We start from the raw sequence: 26,138 nt of genomic DNA on the forward strand, positions 1-26,138 counted from the left end.
TCAAAGTTGTGTCCGGGGACCCCCAGGGGTCCTCGGGGGGTTCCAGGGGGTCCCCAGCAAAAGTAGTTGATATAGCATCACAATCATTTTAACCACTTTCTCTGTTGAGATGTTGGCTATTCAAAAACAGCAGATCTACAAGCTTTTTTATCGAAAAGGTTTGGAAAACTGCTTTTGTTTTTACATAAATCTTCTCTTCTGGGGTCCCTGGCACAAAACATTTTCAGATGGGGGTCCGCGGCCAAATATATATCAATTTGGGGGTCCTTGACTTGAAAAAGTCTGAGAACCACTGCATTAGATGACAGACCATTTAACCTCGCCGACTCACAGTTAAACTACATTTGGAAAAATAAGCAACAACATTGTAATCATACTTTATGATGTGGCTCACTTGAATTACCTAGTCATTATATAAAACAGCATTCTTCTTTTATTATGCGCTAAAAGCTTTAATTTGGAATGATTTTATGTTGCTCTAGCTTATAACCTGCAACTTGTGTGTGTGTGTGGGTGGTTGTTTGTGTGTGTGTGCGTGTGCGTGTGCGTGCGCGTGCACGTGCGTGTGCGTGCGTGTGCAAATATACGCGCAAATACACACACACACACACACACACACACACACACACACACACACACACACACACACACACACGTGTTTGTGTTTGCGTGTATGTGTGTGTGTGTGTGTGTGTGTGTGTGTGTGTGTGTGTGTGTGTGTGTGTGTGTGGTGTGTATTTTGAAGTCTCTTCCAGGCAGCTCTCTCGTTTTCCTGTCCTCCATCTGTTTCTAATGTCTCATTGAAACAACGGTGTTGTTATCTGGAGACCAAACCATTGTGAAGATCTTTCACATAAAAAACAGAGACTCCATCCATAAAACCAGGTCAGGCATTAGAGCCGTTTCACAGTTTATTGTCTGTTTAACATAGTGTGACAGACAGTGTGCATGTCTCTCTTATAATGTGAAAGCCATCATATGGCTTTGATGACTAGTGTTGATTCTTTTGGAAATCATTATTCTTTTTCTTTTCTTTTTTAACCCAATACATGTGTCCTCAACAACTACTGCATATCTGGAACAAATTCCCAGAACACGTATTTCTTTTAGATCACAACTAAAGACCTTTCTGTTTGCCGCTGCATTTGATTGAGGTTTTTTTTCTTTTTCTTTCTCTTCTGCACTGTAATTTAAAATTTAAAATAAAAGGTAAAAGTAGCAGATCTACATGCAAAAACATGAAAAAATAGCAGACAAGCCAAGTTTGCAAAGTATTGAGGGTTTAAGTGGTTAAATGTCTGAAAATAGGGGGCGGGGTTCTTGCTTCATCTCTCTCTCTCTCTCTCTCTCTCAGCTAAGGGGTCCTTGACCTGAAAAACATTGAAGACCCCTGTCCTAAACCTTTCATTTCTTGTTTGTCTCCTTTAATAGATAGATGTGTGGGGGCGAGCAGGAGGTTCTACCATATGACATCTGAGGATAACACATACAGCTCAAATTGCACACAGATGTGCTCAGATTGTGTGTGTGTGTGTGTGTGTGTGTGTGTGTGTGTGTGTGTGTGTGTGTGTGTGTGTGTGTGTGTGTGTGTGTGTGTGTGTGCGCGTGTGTGTTTGCATGTGTGCGTACGTCACGTGTGTGTGTGTGTGTGTGTGTGTGTGTGTGTGTGTGTGTGTGTGTGTAGGTGTGTGCGACTGCATGTGTGATTATGTGATTGTGTGTATTTGTGTTATTTCAAAGGGGGAAAAAAACGTTTGATGTACATCCCACCAGCTCTAGGTTCAGCATGAACTTGGGGATTTTATAGAGTTTACTATGACTCGTGTGCCGAAAATAGCCGATTTAGAGTATAAATTAAGCATTATGAGTCCATCTGTCTGACATCCTCTACTACAGGATGTGTGTGTGAGAGAGAGAGAGAGAGAGAGAGAGAGAGAGACACAGAAAGGGCGAGAGAGAGATAGAGCGAGAGAGAAAAGGGATAGAGAGAAAGACAAAAGGTTAAAGCACTATATTCTGATAGTAATCAGTGGAGTGATTGTTCAGTAACAGTGGTCTCCTCATCTCTACAGATCTTTAATAAACAGAAAATTCATTTTCAGGTGGGTTGCCAATTTCAGCCAATCAGGAGAGCAGGAGAGAGTACCCATTTATGAGCTTCAATTTTAGTGTTCCAGTTCCAATTATGTCTGCTCATTTCTTTGTGTCATCACTTCCAATTTCGGCCCGCGGTCAAATACATATTAATTTGGGGGTCCTTGGCATGAAAAAGTTGGAGAACCACTGCAGTACACAATAAACACATTATTTATACATACATACTTTCTCCACCGTGTGGTTGTTTGGGTGAGAAGGTGACAGTCAACTGTATTCGTTTGTCAGTGTGTCAGGTCAGAGGTCAGGAGAAACGTACAGGAAGCTGCAGCAGGAGTGAAAAAACATGTGAAACCAACTTCTAGCCTATTACAAGGGTTTCAGGGAGTGTCACCAAATTATTTTGGGGGGTCCCCAGATGATTAGCTTAATGTGCAACATTGTTTTCTCAGTCAACAGTAAACAAACCAACATACAGCATCTGAACATTTCTAAAGTTACAATTTAATTATCTTAAAGACCTTTTTATTACCAAATTGGCCAAATTGTCATATATTACGTAAGAAAGAGGCAAACATTATGCAAACAGCCGATCTACAAGCTCACCACGCCTCACACTGCGAGCCATTGTGTAGATCTGCTATTTTCATAATGTTTATCTGTGGAACCGAGTCAAACTACGGTAAATGTAATGCCTACAGTTCCAAGTACTTGTCAGGGTGGGGGGTCCCCAGTTCAAATATGATTATTTTGGGGGGTCCCCAGTTGAATTATGATTATTTTGGTGGGTCCCCAGATCAAATATGATTATTTTGGTGGGTCCCCAGTTGAATTATGATTATTTTGGGGGGTCCCCAGTTCAAATATGATTATTTTGGGTTTGGGAACCCTTGGTCTATCATATATCGTTGCTGTCATAAAGTTACAGAATGCACCTATGTCGCCATCTAGTGGCTAATATTGGTATTATTACTTAGGATACCAGGAGAAAATGAGATAAACCACATTCATTTTGTCAGCAGGTCCATTTGGATGTCATGTCACACAACTAATACACAAGAGTGTTTATTAATCTAACATTAGATAAAGTCTTGACTGTAAATGTTGTGGTCTTGGCTATTAATAAGTCTCCTGCAGGTGATATCAAAGTGATGTGAATGAGACAACAGTAGCTTAAGTTATATAAACCATTGGTTCTCATCAAATGTTTTCATGTCAAGGACCCACAAATTAATATGCATTTGGGCACAGACACCCATCTTAAAATAGTTTGTGCCAGAGAAATCCCCATACAAGATTTGTGCTATTTTCAGATAGCCGATGTATCTAGTGTTAAAGTGGTTAAACTGATTTTGATGCTATATTAACTAATTTAGCTAAGGACCCCCTGGAACCCCCTCAAGGACCCCTCGACCCCACTTTGAGAACCACTGACGTTAGCTGTTTGTGGTTTTGTTACACCATGCAAGATGTGTAGTCTAGCACCGCGATTACCTTTTCAATTTCAAGCACCCCCGAATTTGATGCATTAGGGCACAGACCATAATGTACATACATACTTTTTGGTTTAGATCTCTGGGATTCCAATAACCACGTTTATTGTTAGACAGGATTTGGTCAATCATTTGGGTCTTATGTACTGTAGTAGGTGTAGAGATAAAAGTGAAATTCAAATCAAGTCATTATATATTGTACATTCTATAATAAAATGAGTTGTATTAACTTACCTATCAATCACTTAGCTGTAGACCCCTTGGAACCCCCTAAAGGACCCCTGGGGGTCCCTGGACCCCACGTTGAACCACTGGTCTAGCATATGGCTGTACCGTGAAGATGATTCAGTTCCTGCTTACAAACAGTGATGTATACTGTATGTGCCATAAGCAACAAGTTTGGCCTCTTCACAATGTCACATAAGCCTATATAACATGTGTCCATACTGTACATAGATGATATAGGAAAGCTTGTGCATCATCCAGCATGGGAATGTATTGTAGACAGTAGGGTTGGGATCCGGTACCGGAGGAAACGGATACACCATTGAGGAACCGGAATAGTTTCCGACACATTAGGAACCGTTTCTGGAACCGATTTTATCACACTGTCAGAGCTGGTATGTGGACTTCACGCCTGCTATACAATTACAATACCGGTGGTTCTCAAACGTTTTAATTTAAAGGACCACCATAACCTCTGAGAGTGTACAAAGGTACATTTGCACACGTTCAGAGTTACAGACCTGTTACAGACCTGTAAGGGTCCATTTGGAACCCCCTTCAACATTTTAATAAAAAGGTCAAAATTATATAGTTTTTCTTTAGGGATGCACCGATATGGAAATATCGGTACCTTGAAAACTATTTTCAAGGGATATTGCGAACGATACACAGGCATGACACATTTTTACAATTAAACATGTTATTTTATTGCATTAAGTACAAATTGTTTGCATGTTTTTGCCGAGTATATGAACCAAAATGCTCTATATACATGACAACGTATTTGTGTTTTTATTTCTTATATTGATCTTTAATGTTGACATCCAACCCAAAAGCACTTCCCGTGCTTTTAAACTTCGGCGTATGATGATGTCGCTCGGCGACAATAGCCGATCTACAAGCCCACAACGAGGCGCAATGCGACACGTTGTGGGCTTGTAGACCGGCTAAAATAGTGATGCCAGGTTGAAAGTGGTTGAAAGTTGTTGTGCATATAATCATCCATATAATAATGGCCTGCATTGAGCCAACACAGGACCACTTCCTTCTCCTGGAATGACGTCACTACGGATATCCAGAGTTGGTGTTGGCCAGTCCACACTCTCGCATCGCAGTAGCCGTGACTTATGCTGTGTTCACACTGACGGCTACAAAAAGATACAAAGGGACGCGGCGTATCTGTCGGCGAGTCACTGTGGCAGTGTTGCTCAATGCGCTAGTTGACGCCATCAATCGTGCGTCCAACGAGCAAGAAAGATATAAATGAAACTATAAAGCCTGGGTTTAAAAAGAACATGGAACTAACAAAGTGGACAGAAATAATTATTAACAAGAACTTTGTGGAGAACGAAGGTGAGTGGAAACGGTTAAACAACACTTTTGTTGCTTCTGTAGCTGCAGTTGAAGCCAGCTCAACTTGGATTGTAGCTCTGTAGATTTTGTATCGGCTACAAACGTTGTGTGTCGCTTTGTATCTTCATGTCGCTGGCATCCATTGAAAATGAATGGTAGCCTGTAGCTTTGTATTTGCCAGTGTGAACACAGCATCACAGTACGTAGCACTGTACATATAGTACATAACTGTACATACAATACATAACACTGTACGTCCAGCTGTCTCTAAGACTTGCCAGGTTTGCCAGCATTCCTCCTGCCTCCACTGTAACTGAAGGTCTTCAGTGGATTCTTGCCTCGTGTGTTCTGAAAAGAGAAAGACAGACATTAAATTATGCCAACCAATTCATTCATCAAGTATCTTCAAATCTGCAGCGTCTGAAAATGAGTTGTTGGATAATAATTAACCCCATGAATCCTAGGTCAGTGGTTCACAAACGTTTTAATTTCAAGGACCGAATGTGGTTCCATTCGTACACTCTCAGAGTTACAGACCTGTAAGGGTCAATTTGGAACCTCGTCAAGGAACCCTGAAGGTCCCCGGACCACACTTTGAGAACCACTGCCCTAGTGTCCCTATTCTGAAGCCAACATTCTGTAAACAGAGCACATCTATAAGCTCGCAACGCGTTGTTAGCTTGTAGATCGGCGAAATTTCGGCCAAGAGATGTGGCGCAGAGGGGAAAAAAGGAGCACACAGTATAGAGCCCTGGGGGACCCCGGTCAAACTAAGTATATAGGGTTTAAGTGGTTAATATTCAGTGCATTTGAAATGTCAAGATCTCAGAAAGAATTATGAAAACCATTACCGTTGGTAAAAGACGGTGCCCGCTATTTTAATGATAATAATAATAATATCAAAGTACGCAAAGACGCTTTACATGGGGGGAGGAGAAAAGGACAAAAGAAAATCTACTTTATTAGGAAAAGAATAAAACACTAAGAAAAGGCTAAGACTATGGAATAAAATCAATAAAAACAGTAGAATGGTGAGACAGGGGGGGTGCAGTTAGCTGGGGAAAGCCATATTGAAGAGGTGGGTTTTGATTTGCTCTGACAACCATTTCATTTCCCAACTCCTAAAGTTTGTGTCTCTCACCTTGAATGTGGGCTTAACGACACCATCTCTCATTCGCCACTTCTTCCTCCTGCCTGTCAGAGGGTTGATGATCCCCTTCAGGGATTTAGGAACTAGAGGAGGGGGGATCAATGGAAACCATTAACGATACCAAACAACTTTGCTCACAAAGGTTTAACACTTAACATTTGAACGAGTGTAATCCAAGCAGTGGGTGTGAGCTTGAATTACACTGTTGTATGATATAAAAAATATTGTAGAAGTCTTACCTAGGTAGTCTGGGACATTCTTCAGGTGGGGTTTGATGACGGCAGGGTGCAGGTCTTTATCGTGCCTTAGAAGCTGCAGATCCCTGGGGTTGTCCTCAAAATATGTCTGAATTAAAGGTTAAAAAAAATAATCAGAAAAACAGTGGATGTCGGAGTCCACATCACAACTACAACGTCAGTGGCGAATGATATCGTTGGAATCACTTTCAGAGCAATAAAAACACAGTCAATCAACATCCATGTGAATTTACAGGATATACAGTTCTACACCATCAAGTGTGAAAAGTGTGTGTATGTATAGATTGAGTCCATTTTGTCTTGTCAGAGATTAGATTAGATTATGCAGCACTCACCTTAAGTTTCTCTGAGTTGAGCAGTTCCTGTTTGATCTCTTTCAGTCTGGCTTCCTTTACTGCCTGTTTCGTCACTGAGCGCATGGCATCCTAGACACAATTTAAACAAAATTATTATCCTACCAGGTCAATTTAAACAAAATGAGCATCTAACCAGATCGATTTAAACATAATTATTACCTAACAGAACAATTTAAACAGGTCTGATCCTAAAGGGTTTTGAAGATATTATCGGTATCCCCATCTGCAAATGCATTTTGTTTACTAAAGATACAGAGAGATGGGGAGACCCCTGTTACTGAACACTCTACACTGATTGCTTTAATTTAACACTTATTTTTGCGAACGCGGAAGGAGGCGCGCCGAAGGCGCGCCTCCGCCCAAGTGGAGCTTACTATGAAATCCTGCTCGGCTTGTATGTGTGTCTGTCTGTCTGTCTGTCTGTCTGTGTGCGTGCACTGCCTGTGTGCAGCCTCCAGAGTGCGCCAGAGTGCCGAGCAGGGTTTCTCTCACACACACACACACACACACACACACACACACACACAGACGCCTGCACTACAGTGTGGCCATGAAGAACGCAGGAATGTAGACAATGCTCTGATTAAAATGCACACACCTGCAACATATTTCGAGCTGCGTTCGCTTCCAGCGTTTGCGCGTCTTACTTGCAACAAGAAAATATCACTTACACGCTTTTAAATATTTGAACGATTCCTTGTTTCGTGGTGTGACATTATGATGAGGGAACTTACCCGGCACCTGTACCTGAAGCTCTCGATCTCCTCCATTTTAAACCCATAAGGCTTTAGGGCACAATCTGCGTTATCTGACCAAATGTAAGGTGAAAAAATAATTATAACCTGGAATTAACACAGTCTGTGTTATCTGACCAAACATAAGGTGACAAAATCATGAGAACATAGAACTAACATGGAGAAAACATGGAGGTGATCTGTTGTTCATAAACGTTCCCTTATTTCACCAAGACAGTCAGTGTGTATCTGAAGAAACATCTTATTTTGAGACCAGAAATGCAGGCAATGCAGTCCCTGACTGAATCCTGATTTGTATTTGACATGCATTGCTTAGTTTTACAGTTTGATCCAAATTTCATTAACTCCAGTTGAAGCTGTATCATGTACTTTTGTGTGAATAAAAGGATATTTTATCCAATCTGTATGGTAGAGTATGTTAAAGGAGACATCCGGTCATTTTAAGTGTTATGTTTGATGTGTGTCAAATCACTTACCAACGTACATGTAGAAATGAAAATCGCGTTACTCCACAGATCCCCCTATCGACCCCCACCGTTGGCATTATAGGAGTCGCTAGGATAGCAGCAATTCGCCTATTTTAACAAATGTAAAGTCTGTTTTTTTGCTTCTAGTACTCATTGTTGAGTCCCATGATAATGTAACAGGCGCTAAAACTCCCGACAAGCTAACGGCTAATAACAGAACGAGCTAATGCTGGTTGCTGGTTTCTCTCCCGACCTGGCAACCTGGGGCTGCCATGCAGAGAGATAAGCAGCCCCAGCGTTAGCTCGTTCTGTTATTAGCCGTTAGCTTGTCGGGAGTTTTAACGCCTGTTACGTTATCATGGGACTCCACAATGAGTACTAGGAGAAAAAAACAGACTTTACATTTGTTAAAATAGGCGAATTGCTGCTATCCTAGCGACTCCTATAATGCCAACGGTGGGGGTCGATAGGGGGATCTGTGGAGTAACGCGATTTTCATTTCTACGTTGGTAAGTGATTTGACACACATCAAACATAACACTTAAAATGACCGGATGTCTCCTTTAATACAATATAACTGTATACAATTGGGGTGGTTGTGTTTGGTCTCCCTGCGCTTCATTTGAGACATTTAGATCCTGTGACTAGGTTGGACACAATCCTTTTTCTCAAGGGTTAAAATTAAAATTCTCCCCCCGAGCAAGCAGGCAGGCTCTATTAGCTCAGTGGTAAAAAAAAAAGAAAGAAAAGATCCGGGTTCAAATCTGGGGTATAACAGTAAGCTACATAGTGCAGCTTTAATAATGGAGAGGCGTGGTTTGCAGTTATAATTCTCCTGTTGCCCCCAAATGAATTAAATTGTAGGAGTTGAGGCATTACAGTTCGTTTGACTTGGTTCCACAGATAAATATTGTGAAAATAGCCTACATGCTCAGCAGATCTGCTATTTTCACCTCTTTCTTAGGTAATATTTGACAACAATCTTTTATAGTATATGATTACCTTTTTAATGCAGCAATGGTCTTATTTTTCTTTTTTGAGGTATTAAAAAGGTTTGAAAAGTCCTTAAATTGTAACTTTAGAAATGTGCAGATGCCCTGTATACACTTATACTGTATGTTGGTTGGGGGTCCCAAGTCCCGACCCACAGCTTGGGAAGCACTGATATACGGCTTGTTTACCTCCTGTGAAGGCAGCCTCTACTTCCGTCAGCAGGGGGAGCTCCGTGTGCGAGACGAGGGACAGAGCTGTACCTGGATTGTCTGCTCGTGCCGTTCTAGAAATACAAACAGTTAAAATTACCAGTAGTCCAATTTCAAGAGCAATGCAACGCCTCATCCAACCTGTGAATCCTTATACATACTGTACATCAATGTCAGACTATCAAAGTCTATGTACAGTAACATACAACTCGATGTGGGGAAGGGTTAGACATGTACCTTCCAACTCTATGTATGTATGAGTCTACAGATGTGGGGAAGTCAAAGTTGACAACGTTGGCAACATTCTGGAAATCCACTCCTCTGGACACTCCATACTCCTTATCCTTGGCTCTATGAGAAAGACACACACACACACACACACACATCTCAAATCAATCAAACCATCTAACTAAAGCCTGGCTCACACTACTACAGGTTCAGGAACTCCCCTCCCGACAATCAGGGTGTGTTCACTGTTCGAGGCTGATGATCGGATGTGATTATCTGACCAAATTATTCTTTAGGGCAGTGATCCTCAAAGTACGGATTCTGGGCAAATTATAGCAAATGATACTTTTCATAATATTGATATGAAATGCGAGATGTTACAGGTTAAAATGATCAGTTTGCTCCACTGCACGTACTGTAGCACAGAGATATAAGTATGCGGATGGGCTCTGGCGTGTGTACAAATGAATTAAAAAACAAATGGGCCCAACTCACTTTCCTTTACTTTTTTTCTTCTTTCCCTTTCCCACAGTCGTCTGTGATGTCGTCGCTGTGGGATCGGCCAATCCGTGCTCGTCTGTGGCAATGATGTAATCGTAAAAGCCCTGGTTGAACTGTGTGATGATGTGACACCTGCATGGGGACATGATGGAGTATGATCAGACACCCTACAATTCAATAACATTATGGAGTATGATCAGACACGGTTAATTTAAAAAATCTGCGGTTCTCAAATAGTGGGTCGGGACAAATTTTTATAGTAGTAAATATTTTCCCCCCGTTTTTTCAGAAATTTAAAGAATTCCCAAAAATGTTGAATTTAATTTTAAATCAAAGAAATTCCATAAATGTAAAAAAGAAATTAAGAAGGGACCCAAACTAGTGAAAATAGATGATCTACAAGCTCACAACACGTCGCATTGTGAGCTTGTAGATCAGCCATTTTCACTAGCTTGGGTCCCGGTGGAGACGTAAAATGTCTCTTTTGGGTCTCGAGCTAAAACATTTGTGAACCACTGGCTCAATATAATCAAGGTGCGTCTACCACACACCTGGACTGGACGGGCAGCTCTGAGTTGAGCACACACGCTGGGATGCTGAACTGTTCCAGGAACAGCTTGAGCCGGTAGCAGCGCTCCACCGCCCCCACAAACAGCAGGGTCTTGCCCTGCACCAGGCGCAGCTTCAGCAGCGTGTAGATGATCAGGAACTTGTCCTCCTCCTCGCACCGGATGCTGTACTGCGACAGCTGACCGCTGTCTGGGAGCTGGGAGCCCTGGAGCTTCAGGATCACCTGCACAAAACACACACACACACACACAAAATGTTCAGAGAAAACTTGGTTGGTTCATTGTGTGTGTCAGGTGTGTCCAAATTGTTCCATGTCAAGGACACGCAAAAAGCCATAGCCCCTGGCTGTTGTTTCCCCTATTGCAAAATGGCTTGAAAAAAAAGTTCCCATTGTTTTGCGCTACAAACAACAAGAAAATATTCAATGGCAGAGCAATCTTCCCTCCAGTGCCAGGCTATCAGTGAGTAGTTGCTTGTTCAGACTGCATAAAACCAATCCAACTCCAATGTGGATAGGATATCACACAGCTGGATGACCTGTGATGACCACTTAGCCTTGTAACAGATTGTTCTGTATCGTTATGCTGTGTTTACAATTAGTTTTTGCTCAGATAACGTGATGTTATGTTGTACTGGGGACATTTGTATTTCTATGTAGAGTTATTACAACACTGTTTTATCTTTTTTTGTATTAACTTCCACAGAAGACGATAAAAAAAGGCCTATGTCCCTATGTGAACTGTTTGGACATACATGCTTTCTTCCATAGATCCTCCCAATGTCCCAACAAACCAGTAGAATGACTGACTGTGTACATGAAGATTCATCAAACCACTATCACTTGTTGTGCGTTTGTGTGTGACCTTACAGAGTTCCGTGTTTGTGTGTAACCTGACCTTACAGGGTTGTGTGCTTGTGTGTGACCTTATAGGGTTGTGTGTACATAAAACATTTATAAGGAGAGAAATGGAGAGAAAGTCTAGACTTGTGACTAGAGTGACCCTGATATGACACTGTGTGTGTGTGTGTGTGTGTGTGTGTGTGTGTGTGTGTGTGTGTGTGTGTGTGTGTGTGTGTGTGTGTGTGTGTGTGTGTGTGTGTCTTACAGGGTTGTGCAGCAGCAGTTCTTTCAGAGCCTCTACATCCTCAGACAGTGTGGCAGACATCAGGAAGGACTGGTAGATCTTTGGCAGATGGCTGCATCACATCAACAATAAGAACAGTGGATTTAATGTATACTATATATTACATCAACAATAAGAACAGTGGATTTACTGTATACTATATGTCTGTGGTTCTTAAACTTTTTCATGTCAAGGACCCCCAAACTGATATGTATTTACTTGCGTGTGTGTGTGTGTGTGTGTGTGTGTGTGTGTGTGTGTATGTGTGTGTGTGCGCGCTCACCACAACAGGTTTTTGAGGTCTGCCTCGAAGCCAAAGGAGAAGAGCAGGTCAGCCTCGTCTATGACCAGGATCTCCAGAGAGGAGGTCAGAAGCAGGTTCTGGGCATTCAGGTGCATCAGAACACGGGACGGGGTCCCCACCACCACATCAGGCTTCTCCATCAAGATAGGCCTGGCCAAAAAAACAACAAGCAACATCATTAAGCTCATGTTTTAGGCACGTCTACTTATTGGATAGCACAGAATAAAACAAAAGAATAGTTGACAATAAAAGTTCAAGCAACCAGGGCTTCCCTTTAACTTTAACACTTTCAACCTGGCATTTCTATTTTGGGCATGGTATTGTCGCTGAACATGTTCCAAAATAGCAAAAAAAAATAGCAGATTGTGAGCTTGTAGATCTTCGACCCCAGAATAGGGACGCCTAAGGTTCAAGCGGTTAATCTTTATATCGGTCAATCTGAACAACATGGATAACTGTGACAAATAGGATGATAATGTGTTCTCTCTGATTAAACGGCACTGATTCCACAGTGGATTCACAAACACACACACACACACACACACACACACACAGCTTCAACCATGTTTCATGTGACTAGAGTTGCATGAAAGGTTTTACTGTGCAAAGCCAAACATAAACAAGCTAGTGCTACTTTTTTTGTGTTTTATTGTGTCATCAAAACATTGTGTGTATTATTAACTTCTGTACCGACTAGGGCTGCAACTATCGATTATTTTCTTAGCGATTATTCGATGGATTCCTTTTTTGAATAATCGAGAGGCACATTTAAATAATTTGTATAATTTGTTTTGCATACTGTACACCATTAAATTGATTAATAGTTCTACTAGCTGTTGCACCCTTAGTACTGACCTCTGTGCAGATATATCAGCCTTGCCAGAGATGTCGGCCACTCGGACCTCTCTGGCGCAGTAGGCGGTTAGCTGACGTATCATAGACTGCACCTGCTGACCCAGCTCCTTGGTGGGCACCAGGATCAATGCCCTCACGTCCTGCCCACTAACTCTCTGAAAGACAAAACATTCACACATTCTGAAAACAGACACAAAGACAAGATGTTCTGACGACCACAACTTCTCTTTTTTACACATCATGTAAGTTATGGTTAACTTTCAAATGATGTGTCACACACTGAAATCTGACAATAGTTGACATTTGAATGTTGTTAAACCTCAAATAAATAAATTGAGAAGAAGCCTGGCACAGTTGTGTTAGCTCACACTTCTCACAGCAGTTACTAGTTTAAGGACAAAGTATTGCAAAGTATTTTGCATACCTACAAACCTTGGGAAACATTTTTGAGTACCAAGTACTGATGCTCTTTCTCGCCAATTTGTTTTGAACGCACTCAGCTTCATATCAATTCACTCAACATAAATCTGCTTTTTATTGTGAGTAACAGAAATATTTTTGTGTGCAAGTTGGAAGGTATGATTTTATGACCATAAAACACTTAAAATTAGATTACACACTACTGCATATAATTTGGCATATGATCAAAGCAAAATCAGACAAATAAGGTATATACAGCATATCCTGACACATCAACATATTATGGCTCTTACAATATATCTTTCCATGATTTGCATGCTTTCATGTTGGCCCACTTGTTGCACATTCTATCAGACCGTGTCACATTTGTGTAATGCATCAATAAATGGTTTGCTTACTTTGCTACTTTATTGAAAACAACTATTACTGACTTAACATCATTCTCAGTTTGGTCCCTCACCTGTTTAGAGGCCAGGATGCGCTGTATGACAGGCACAGCATAGGCAGCAGTTTTACCAGAACCGGTCCTGGCCCGGGCCAACAGGTCTTTCCCTTCTAGAGCCAGAGGAATGGCTTTCTCTTGGATCAGGGTGGGCTGAGCCCAGTCCAAGTCTGCAAGAGCCTGCAACAAGTCATGATTAGAACAGCACATTAATTAACACCATTCAAAAAATCGGATCGTGACTTTTTAAAATTGAAATCGAATCGTCGATTTGGAGAATCATGACACCATTTGGCGGTTTCGCTTCATTCAACTGAGGTAACGTAGCGTAGACCAAACAGAAACGGTTTTACGTCTCAAAAGGACAGACAGGTATAAATAAAATGGCTGACCAAATGTAGCCTATAATATAAGGTTTTCAAAATAACATGTTGGTACTATTTATGAACTTATTTGCATTTCTATATTCTTTTTCTTGGACTCCTCATGAGGTGAGTCAGTGGAGTTCAGCTCCTGTCTGTCAAATGTCAAAGTGTAACATATTTACAAACAGCTGGTTAATAATAACAGGATGCTTAAAGAGGATACAGGAAGAGTGGGCACCTAAACAGTGTGGGCACCTCAGTGTTAAATGGACACAGTACATCTTTATCAGACCTAAATTTACCCCTTCAACTTCTTGTTTATGCCATAATGACTGGCTATCCACAGGTGTTGTAGTCATTTGTAGCAACTGTAGATAGAAATACTTTTAAATGACAAATGTTCAAATCATGTATTAGGCCTGTCACAATTATTATCGTGTAATCGCAATTATTTGCGCTAGTTATATTAACATGAACATACTCTACCACATTGGTTCTCAAAGTGGGGTCCGGGGACCCCCAGGGGTACTTGAGGGGGTCCCAGCTAAATGATGGACAGGAACCAAATGGACCCTTATGGGTCTGTAACTCTGAGATTGTACAAATGGAACCAAATGGACCCGTTGTACACTCTCAGAGTTAAATTAACATTGATTTTACACCAGTTTTTTTTTTATACCAGTGGTATAAATGCCATTAAATGGGGGTCCGTAGTGTAATGCATGTTAAGCTGCTGGTCCTTGAAATTAAAATGGCTGAGAATCACTGCTAGAGAGCCGTAAAAACCTTCTCTTATGGGGGTCCCTGGCTTATTTTTTCAAATGGGGGTCCGTGGGGTAATAAGTGTCAATGGGGGTCCTTGACATGAAAAAGTTTGAGAACCACTGCTATACCATACAGATGTGCTAGTTATATTAATTATATCCTACCATACAGATGTACTAGTTATGTTAACACTAACATACAGATGTGCTAGTTATATGAGTATACTCTAGCATATAAATTAGTTAAAATAATGTTATTCGTTCAAATACATTACGGATTGCAGCTTTAAAAACAAACACCAGCCTGATACCAGGTAACAGCATGCTACACAGGTTAGGATACAAATGTAAATAAAAGGACCCAGAAGGGTCCACTTGGTTACATTGTAACCTCTCAGAGTTACAAACTAGATACATGAACAGAAATGTTCACTGTTAAGGAGTAACTCTTCTTATTACCTTTAAAATACGATCATCTAAACTCATCTCATGGAACTGTAGCCTCCTGCTCGCCATCTTTACACTTCTTCTACATCTACACACACACGTGTGTCGCACAATGTCGCTGTAATTACACGTCATACACAGCCAAACCTGTTGTCGTACCAACAGAATCCACCAGGGGTCCTCATTTGCTTTGATTGGAGCTGTACAGACGACGTCACGTCACACTGGCTCCAAATGAAACCCATTCTGTCAGATCTAGCTCCTAAAGACCCAAAGACGCGCCTCACTAGCCAACACACAAGAGGGTCTGAGGGGGCACCCCAAAAAAACAGGTTGAGAATTGATTGCATGAAACAATCACCTGTGCATCCGTTCTCAATGTTAGTAGCCTAAACAAATGAAAACACTCCCCAAGCGGGGGTTCTGGGGGTCCACCCCCAGAAACTTTTTAACATAGTAGATGTAATTTCCTGTGTTCTGGTGAATTTTGGGAGTTTGATACCAAAGTTTGATACCAAAGAGGACATGGTCAAAATCCAGGAGACTCCTGCAGGATCCAGGAGTGTTGGCAGCCCTGGTACAGTCATACATTCGGGCTAGGTGCTAAAAGGATAACACAAAAAAGTCCTGGGGACTTTACTACTTTTATAGTGCTACCATAATGTAGAAAGAGTTGGCACACATAATAAATGTGGCTACTCTTATGCAGAATTGCCCATTTCACAATCATTAATAATGCTCTAACCATGACTAAATAATAGTCAATTGGTAATGATGAATTAATGTTGCAGCTGGTTTTAATTATTGTATGTGCTGCTGGGTAGATTAACCTATAATAATACCACTTAAACCACCTCCAGGAGGTCCCCAGCAAAAGGTTGGTAACTCTGAGTGTCAATCCTCAGAATACGGCTCTGTATTCGACTAAACTAGTATCCTGTAATCGCATATTTATTAATGATTTAGTAGTTTTAAAAAAAAACACATTTGAAAGGCAAAAAAACCCGGCCAGGCACGTTGTGTTGAAATATCCCTGAGCTATACAATAGGCTCTATGCACAGCAGCCATATTGAAAAGAAATTGGGCCTCTTCCTTACTTACCTTACTAGCTCTGTTAGTCTGATATTCTTAGAAGTAGAGTTATTGTGATAAATATGCTTATACAGTATTATCTTCTCGCACAGTGGAACTCTGTGTGCTATCTCCCAGTAGACAAAAACTCACTCCCCTGTTCCGGGCCAACACTTTGAGACAAGAGGAGGCTTACAATGATATCTGCATCCACTAGTTAGGGAGGTTGTGTTGCATTCCGCAGGCGCGAGGGCCTGTGAGACCCAAGGTCATCGGTCGAACCTGTAAATCTAGGGGGGCCACTCACACACCCTGGGAAGAGAACCTGGTGGACCAATGGGGACTTCTACTGATAAACTGTTCATGATAATATGCATATGATATAAGCTCCAGGGAGAGACAGATCCCCTAGACTTCATGAACTAGAGGGAACATAACTTGTTGTTTGTTAAGGAAAGTTTATTGGGAGCCCAGAGCATTCTCTGTTAAGTACATTTTTTATATTCAATCTGTATTACTTTTAACTTTCTGCTTAATTAATAAATACACTTAATTTTAAGTCTTGTCTGCTCTCAATTTCACCAATTCAACGGACGAGCGGAGACGCGTGATCTGAAGGGTAACAAATGATCTCACAGCACAATTTGTCTGCTGTTTTTTGCAAAGTCTCCAAACAGGGCTCACTTGGTTCTATTTGTACACTCCCGTAAGGGGCCATTTGGAACCCCCTCAAAGAACCATGAGGGTACCTGGACCACACTTTGAGACCCACTGGTGTAGCAGAGTGTTTCCAGTGAGCCAACATGCACAATATCAGCACCCTGACTCTGTTTGACCAGAATGGAACACAACCTTAATTAGAATCATTGGTAAGACCTGTGAAGGAAGTAAGAGGCCCAATTTCTTTCCAATATGGCTGCTGTGCATAGAGCCTATAAAGTCGGCCATCCCACCCAAAATTGCATTAGCAGACAAAATGCCAGAATAACTGCTCCCCGGGTTAGGTTAATGGTAATTAATGGTACTACTCCTAACAGGATGGGTTAAACGCATGCAGACGACAAACTTCACGTTTGTGCAAGGTCAGAGCAATGTTTCAGCCCAATCTGACCCCCATTGCCATTTTAAATTAATCGTGTAAAAAATAAATGCATGGAGGTACTTCATCATCATCATTATCATCATTATTTAACAATAAATGCAGACACAAATAAGACGAGAGAGCACGAAGAACACATTTTATACAAAATAATTAGAATATAGCAGCACTAACATGACAATATGTAAGTAGTAAGTAAGTAAGTAAGTAAGCAAGCCGCCCAGTCTCAGGGCAGACACTCTAAAATGGCAATGATAAATAGATAATAGTGTACAAATTGACAATGAGAATAAAAAAAATAAAACAATTAAAAAAGCTAAAGACAAGTACAGTTAAAATCAATAAAGTGTCCAACAAAATGGACCCTTACGGGTCCATGTGGTTCCATTTGTACACCGTGTCTCTCAGAGTTATGGCGGTCCTTGAAATTAAAACGTTTGAGAACCACCAGTATTGTAGCAGACGTGAAGTCCACACACCAGCTCTGACAGTGTGATCAACCGGTTCCGGAAACGGTTTCAAATGTGATGGAAGCGTATTTGTGAGTGGTTACCAACTTCCCAGCAAAGCATGGCTGAGAGATAAGAGGGGAGTCTTTCTAAAATAACATGAATAAATAAAATCTAATACATAAATAAAAACTAATGCTAGGCAGTGAGTGGTGTGCACTCTGAATAAAAAAACTGAGTGATAAACTGCATCCAGCAGTTCGAGTATATTGACATGGCCGCCCACCCATAAATAGGGGGAGACCGGGGTCAAAAGTAACAGAGGGCAAATGTAACACACTCAATAATTCTAATCAGAAACAAGCTATAGGGATGAGACTTCTGCACATGCTCAGTAGGGTCCTCTCTCTGCCTATGGAAGAGTAGAATTATACTCTTTTACACCTCAAGATTTTGAGGCGTAAAAGTACATTTTTGAATGTGAAGTATTTTTTCCTTCTGCTGTCTAAAGTTTAGATGACAACAAATGTAAACTTAGATTAATTTTGTCTCTATGTTATTGGTCACAAATTAACGTTAGCAGCCTATGGTAATGTAGGTGTGTCTAGCTAGAATATGGGATTTCATCATGGCTGCCCGATCGGGGCAGTGATCGGGGTCAATTGTAACATTGTGTTACAATGCATGCAGAATTGTCTGGGATTACATACTTTTATGTTAGAAAATTAACATATTTCACAAAATTCCTAAGTAAAAAAAATAGACATCAATTTGAAAGTAAAATAATTCAACTTAAAAATGTAATAATTGTAAATTTGTATATAAAACATTCTTAAGAATATTAAATTATAAAAAATAAATATTACTTAGAGATGTGCTTTTATTTGAGATAGTGTGTTAATTTGACTTATTTTTTACAGCGTTACAATTGCCTTGTCCTTACTCCTTAGTAGTGAAAATCTTAGGGCACATATATGTTTCTTATAGATGACTAGTATATTTCAAGTAGTCTGTGAATTATGAAGGAAAATGTAAATAGTGTTACCTTTGACCCTGTAATCCAAAGAGGAAAACTGATACAACAATTATTTTGCTTGTAAAGAAAGGGAAGCCAGATTTATTTCTAAAAGGAAAACCCAATTTCTGTCTCAACTGTGTTAAAAGCTAAACAAACAAACAAACCAACACACACAGCAAAAAGAGATTAACACAAAAAAATTAAAGAAAGAAAAGAAAAAATAATCTCATGTGAGATGTGAAACAGAGTGAAAAAGGAGCCCCCCACACTAACAATGTTTCCTTATTAATTAGCACAATGGGTCAAATTATGATTGTTGGTATGATTGCTGTTCTACACATTTGAAGTTGAAGGAATTAGGCTTTTACCTTTGGCTTTTATGCAATATCTGACACACCAAGGTTTTTGGAAGATGCTTCTTGAACATGTATTCTGCTATTTTGACCAATTTAAATATACTCTTTAATCTTAGAATAAATGTAATATCTAGTATTAATAATATTAATAATACATACAATTTATATAGCGCTTTTCTATACTCAAAGTTGCTTTACAGAAACAAAATAAGAACTGCTTTATTAGGAAAAAAGCCAGTTAAAAAGGTTAAAAACTAACCTTCTATGGCTTGGCTTTACCAGCCACTAATTTATACCTGGCTGTGCACCTGGTTGCACATAAAAAAATGCAGAATTATAAGCTCTACATGGGCTTGTAGATCGGCTATTTCTCTTGCATGAAACCGGCACTCAACTGAGTATAAATCATCCTTTGGAGCAGTGGTTCTCAAAGTGAGGTCCAGGGACCCTACGTGTTGAGGGGGTTCTAAATAGACCCTTAGGGGTGGTCTGTAACTCTGAGAGTTATTGGGGTTCTTGCTTCAGAGAAAGCCAAGATTTGGCCAATAAGACACGCTGGCCTCTGTGGAATCTGAACGACTGGAATCAGTCGACTGAGAACTCGAATCCATGTTGCGTGCTGCTGGACCTTCGCTGGGCATGCCGTGCACTCTGAAGCGGTAGATGCACGTGTACTCCGGGTGTCCCCAGTTTGACAGCACCTCTACCAGTATGAACTCGAAGGCTCGGTCGTTCTCCTCGGACACGGCGTAGGTCTGCAGGGGCTCTCCGTCCTTCTCGTAGGTGTAACTGCCCAGGAGCGTCCCCTCCTCCTGGCTCTCGTGGTCCAGACCGTAAACGTTGAAGTCCCTGGGGGCGCTGTCTATTGTCGCACCGGGAGCCAGGGCTTTGGGGATGTGCTCCAGGGAGAAGAACGTGGGCATGATCTTCATGCTCAGTTTGATCCCCAGGTAACCATTGGAGCCTTTGAATGGCCAGCAGTTCCCTGGCAGTCTGTCAGGCTGGATAGCAGTACAAGGTGAGTTGTGGATGTACACAGGAACACCGAGCACGCTGATCTGGGCCGTCCTTTTCAAATAAGTCTGAGAGCAACGTTTGTCCAAGATGCTGCCGCCCGCAGACTCCAGGGCATAGTCTGCCATGCCGGTCTGATCCTGAGAGAACTCTCTCAGAACGTCCTTTACGATCAGCTTCATCTCCTCCCTCATGAGGGTGGTCCCTGCACATCCTGTTTTGAAGTATGCAATATGCTCGCTGATCTTCTGCTGAACCCTGCGCTCCAGACTGGCCAGCGCACTCTGGAAGTCGTCCTCGTTGATGTAGCGTTGCGACAGCCACCGAAGGAGGTCATGGAGGAGATGGGACGTGGGTAGATCGGAACTGGATCCCAACTGGTTGCCGTAGAAGATTGCTCGGAGCTCCTCGCGAACCCGGAAAGCAACGGTCTCCCGTATGTTATCCGGTGTTGTTGTGGGAGGTGTGATGTCCTTTCCCAACGTCAGTAGAATACGTTCCAGGTTGGCCAGATGAGACGCTTGTTTCTCCTGCTGAAACACGTTCTGCTGCTGAGTGTATTCCCTATGCCGTCTCTCCTCTCCCAGCTGGCTGGTTATCTTGTCCATCACCTCCTCCATGTGCTCCCACAACACGGAGACGCTCTGCTCCAGCCGCAGCAGGCGCACAGAATCGCCCGTCTTTCTCCACGCAATTCCAGACACGTTGATGACAGCGGGCAGGGTGCTCAGTAGACCGCCTCTGTCCCCCCACCACTGCAGACCACTTAGGACAAGTAGAGGGATGACAACCAGAAGGGCCATGAACCACTTTGGAGGGCACCACTTGGCGAGGAAGACTTTGATGAAGGCAGCAAAGGTGACCAGATGATGCCAAGCCCTGCCCAGCCGACCGCCGACGTCAGACATCACCTTACACAGAACTCCTTCGCACTGGAGAACCTTGACATGGACGACCCCGTAGCACGGACTTTGTCCCGGCTCGAGGCGGCTCACCTCGAAGGTGGCCCCAGCCGAACCGTGTTGGGGTTTGTGCAGGGGTGGCTGTCCACGTTCCAGGCTCACCCCAAACCTTTGGTTGGAGGTGAGCCTGGCGCCCTGTGTGGAATGCTGGGGGTTGTTGACCGGGCTTTGTCCAGGTTTGAGGCTCATGCCGAACCTTTGGTTGGAGCTGAGCACCTGGGGAGCCTGTGAGGAATGCTGGGGGGGGCTGACCGAGCTTTGATCATGTTTGTAGCCCATGCCGAACCTTTGGTTGGAGGTGAGCACCTGGGGTGCCTGTTGTGAGTCGTGCTGGTCCTGGCCTGACCTGACGGGCCGCCTGGGCAGGAAGATGTGCAGGCCTCCTGGCTTGGCCGATATGTCCTGTCCTCCTCCATCGCCGCCGCAGCTAGACAGACTGATCCCTTTGGTCCTTCTTTCAGATTCACTGTCCATCGAAACATCGCACACACCGGCACCGCGGCGGCTCAAAGTGGATTCATAAAGTCTTGGTATCAGTGTTGTTGACAGAAGTGTAACAGACAAAAATGTATTTATTAACTAATTAAGTTGCTAAATGATGTTTTGTTTATTTGACATTTCACTTTTAAAGGACATTTCTACACGGTTGTGATGACAACGTTGTGATGCGTGATGACATTATTACGTCATTGTGTCGAATACACTCTTAAACCCCATTATACTTTGTTGACCGGAGTCCTGCAGGAGTCTATGCTTGGTCCTCTGCTTTTTCCCCCCTCTACACCAAATCTCCCCTCTGCCACAAAATAGCCGATCTACAAGCTCACAATGTGTCGCATCCGCAACACGTTGTGAGTTTGTAGGTCTGCTATTAGGCATGACTCATCACATCCTGCGGGGAAGGAAGTGCAAGAGAACCACATGTGCTTTTATGCTCATGTGGTGTGTGTGTGTGTGTGTGTGTGTGTGTGTGTGTGTGTGTGTGTGTGTGTGTGTGTGTGTGTGTGTGTGTGTGTGTGTGTGTGTGTGTGTGTGTGTGTGTGTGTGTGTGTGTGTGTGTGTGTGTGTGTGTGTGTGTGTGTGTGTGTGTGTGTGTGTGTGTGTGTGTGTGTGTCCGCGGCTGCGCCCATGCATTTATACTGGGGACCAATGTCCTCTCAAGGATAGTAAAACCAGACAGTTTTTCTCTTGTCCCCTTGCAGGAAAAGCTAATTTTCATGGTTTAGTTTACTTTAGTTTAGTTTATTAGCACATTGTTATAACAAATATAGAAACAATACATATTGAAAGACAAGTTGCTGTGCAAGGAAAGGAAGAAGCCGGATGGCTTATTTGGAATCCTTTCCTTCATGGGAGAGTTCATTAAAACAACAGGATTAAAAGTTCAATAAGAACAATACAAGTCTCAGGTTAAGGTTAAGGTTACAATTAGTTGTTTGGGGTCAGGGTTATGATTATAGGCGTTTAAGGGTTGGCTTTAGGCAGAGCCATTGATTTAGAGGCTCTAGGTTTGGGGTTAGAGGTCGTACGGATTAAGGCAAGGGTTTCCAAACTTTTCAGGCAGCGACCCCCCAAAATAATCATATTTGAACTGGGGACCCCACCCTGACAAGCACTAGGAATTGTATGCATTACATTTAGTTTGACTCGGTTCCACAGATAAATATTGTGAAAATAACCGAACTACAAGCTCACCATTTGTTGTTAGAGCTTGTAGATCAGCTATTTTCACAATGTTTGCCTATTTCTTACATAATGTTTGACATGGTATTAAAAAGATCTTAAAAGTCATTAAATTGTAACTTTGGAAAGGTGCAGATACCCTGTGTACACACTGTATGTTGGTTTGTTTAATGTTGAGTGAGAAAACAATGTTGCACATTAAGCTAATCATCTGGGGACCCCCCACAATTAGTTAGGGTTAGGTTTTGGGTCAGGGGGTTACGGTAAAAAAAATGCCACAAAAATACGCTTCCCTGCTTTTGATGTCCCCACGTGGATAGCAACACAAGTGCGTGTGTTTGTATAGACGGATTTCCACGCGACGTCATCACAGAGCAGAATGCGCAATCTGCGCATGCCCGGGTGAAAGGCGCGTTCGAAAATACAGCCCTGAGCGGCAGTGAGCGCACTGGCCAATACAAACTAATAGGCGAGTGTGCTCCGGTGCGTAATTTCCAAACGCACCCATAGGCTTCCCCCTCCTCTGCGCGGTCATATTCCTCTCATGTTTACTAACAGGAAACCCGTCTATACAGACATATGCTTGCATTCAGGGGTCATCGCCATGCTGGCTTGAGGTGGACATTTTTGTCAAAAATCTTTTTTTTTCATGGACGTACAAATTGAGTAGACAAACACTAACACAAAGAGCTAACTCTAAATGACCATTACAGGTCTGTAACTATGAGAGTGTACATATGAAACCAAATGGACCCTTCCATTTATACACTCTCAGTTATGGGGGCCCTTGAAAATAAAACGTTTGAGAACCACTAGGTAGTGGACTCCTAATGTGCCATACGTAAACCAGTGTCATACATATTCTGAAGAAAACCTGGAGAATGACATTCAGTAATTGGGTCTTATGATCAAAATAAGAACATTATAATGGTGTGTAAAATCTAAATCAAAAATTTGCCACCGACAAGGCCAAGTCCTGACACGGACACATTTGTCCGTGGCAGGACATATTGATGACCTATATAAAGACCTATGTGCATCAAGGACACTTCCTCATTGTTAAACGTGTGGGTCAGCGTTTAGGATGGAAGGAAGGCATGTGATTAAACGCTCGCGCAGGTTTGAGGACATGGTAAAAAAAAACTAAAAACATAACAACATCAAAAAGTTCTGCTTTGTTTGCGCAGTTTTTGACACTGCTGATGTTTAATAGATCTGTATTTAAGACAAGACACTAAACCTCACTATTATTTCTATCGCATCCAGTTGATTCTTTATGTGCTATCAACATAAGCGATGCTTTTGATGTGAAGATCACAGGGTTGCTCTTGTCCAGGTCTTGTGTCCCTTTACTAAGCTGTTCCCAATCTGTGGGCCGAGGCCCACTAGCGTGCCGTGACTCTGTGAAGATATTGCAAGAGGGCCCCCAAATAATTGGCAAAACACTAAAACGAATTAAAAAATAATTAACATTAATATAAAATAATAATAAAGCATTTTTCTTTAAAACCATGAAAAATTAGTTTTCATTGTGATACCGATAAATAGGAACTTAGAGCTGGACACCCATCTGACACTTTCGAGGTGGTCAAGTGTAGGCCCTGGTCCAGAAAAGCTTTGGAACCTACTTCCTTAACTTGTGTGAAACGGTCATGTGAAACGGTCATGTGTCCCACCGAGCGAGAGCGGACCCCTCCATCAACCACATTCATCATAAGGCCATGAATAAAGGGAGTTAGCTGTGCGTTTGGAACAATAAGCAGCATTTCCCGGGGGGGTTTACACGGCAACGCAAGTTTATTTGTACAGCACATTTCAACAAGGTAATTCAATGTGCTTTACACAAAACATTAAGCAAAGGATACACATTATAACAACAGGACATTAGAATACAATAAAAACAAAAGAAGCAAAAATAATTCTTGCAAATAAAAATGACAGTGCAGAGAAAAAATCAATGGCAGCGGCAAACAGAAATGTTTTTTTGGTGTGATTTAGAAGAACTAGAGTGGCAGCAAACCTGCAGTCAGGTTTACTTCTGTACGGACAACAGCACATTGTCTGTGGCGTTATATGTGGTTGATTTGTCAGGGAATTTGAAGAAGGGGAACTTTTCTCAAAGGGAAGCCTTTATTTCCTTCAGCTATTGCTGTAAAATCCTCAATGTTAATTTAATCAGAAAGGGTCTATAACTCTGAGCATGTACAAATGGAACCAAATGTACCCGTAGGGGTCAGGGTTAGGGTTCATTTGAGAGTTATATTTACACTCAGGATTTCACTGTGTATTGAAGAAGAGAACTTTTAGGGCAATATTATCTTTATTGGAACAACATGGGCAGAAGAATGGAGAATGAATACTAGAAAAAGTGCACAGGTCTCTGCCAGGTCAGGTATGTAGGTTATTGTGGGCCAGCATTGTTCGAAATTCGCCGGTCAGGATGGAATATGAAAAATCGGGGAGATCCGTCTTGATCACATGACAGTAGAAATAAGTGTACCGATTTGCATGATGTTTGGACAAAATCTGTAAAGTTTGTTTAGCAAAAATCGGCCTCCTTGTGGCGTTATAACAGGAAAATGTGAAAAGGGTGGCATGTGTCCTCTGCCTAGTGGGAATGTGCGTGCAAAGTTTCACGGCAATCGGACGCTGCGTTTATGATTTGAGGCATTTTGTTCAAAACAAGCCACTCCTGCAAACTTTAGATGACAATCTTAGCAGGATGGATTATGAAAAACATGACTATAGATAATGTGTGCCGATTTGCGTGATGTTTGGACAAAATCTGGAGTAATATCAAGAAATGTGTTTTGCCTCCTGGTGGCGCCACAAAAGGCTGATGCAGGGCAGAGGTTTTTCCTTGGCCTCTAGGGAGTGTGATACAAAGTGTGAAGTTTCCAGTTATAGGTAAAATCACGAATAGGCCTGTTATAGCACCACCATAAGGCCGACTTATGTAGGGTAGCATTTCTTCCTTGGCCTAGTGATTTTAATTTGTTTTGATTTGATTTATTTAGCACCAAAAAAACAATACAAGAAACAGTACACAAAATATAAAAAGAAAAGTGCCAAGAGGAGGCAAGAAGCCCAAAGGGCTTATACAAGCCTATCTA

The 26,138-nt window shown here is 41.9% G+C and overlaps 1 protein-coding gene across 1 annotated transcript; it reads right to left on the bottom strand.

Moving 5' to 3' along the window:
• Positions 1-4,501: 4,501 nt before the first annotated feature.
• Positions 4,502-15,477, bottom strand: ddx56 (DEAD (Asp-Glu-Ala-Asp) box helicase 56). The gene is made up of 14 exons (XM_084047473.1): positions 15,385-15,477; positions 13,815-13,976; positions 12,935-13,089; positions 12,059-12,229; positions 11,758-11,848; positions 10,633-10,874; positions 10,076-10,213; positions 9,590-9,703; positions 9,332-9,426; positions 7,663-7,736; positions 6,908-6,997; positions 6,555-6,660; positions 6,307-6,398; positions 4,502-5,513 (listed from the first exon to the last, which is right to left on the bottom strand). The coding sequence occupies exons 1-14, from the start codon at positions 15,439-15,441 to the stop codon at positions 5,433-5,435; spliced, it is 1,668 nt and encodes a 555-aa protein (XP_083903599.1). The 5' UTR covers positions 15,442-15,477; the 3' UTR covers positions 4,502-5,432.
• Positions 15,478-26,138: the final 10,661 nt, after the last annotated feature.

Source organism: Gymnoscopelus microlampas (genome assembly GCF_963454915.1).
Source record: "Gymnoscopelus microlampas genome assembly, chromosome: 21".
Classification (NCBI taxonomy): Eukaryota; Metazoa; Chordata; class Actinopteri; order Myctophiformes; family Myctophidae; genus Gymnoscopelus; species Gymnoscopelus microlampas.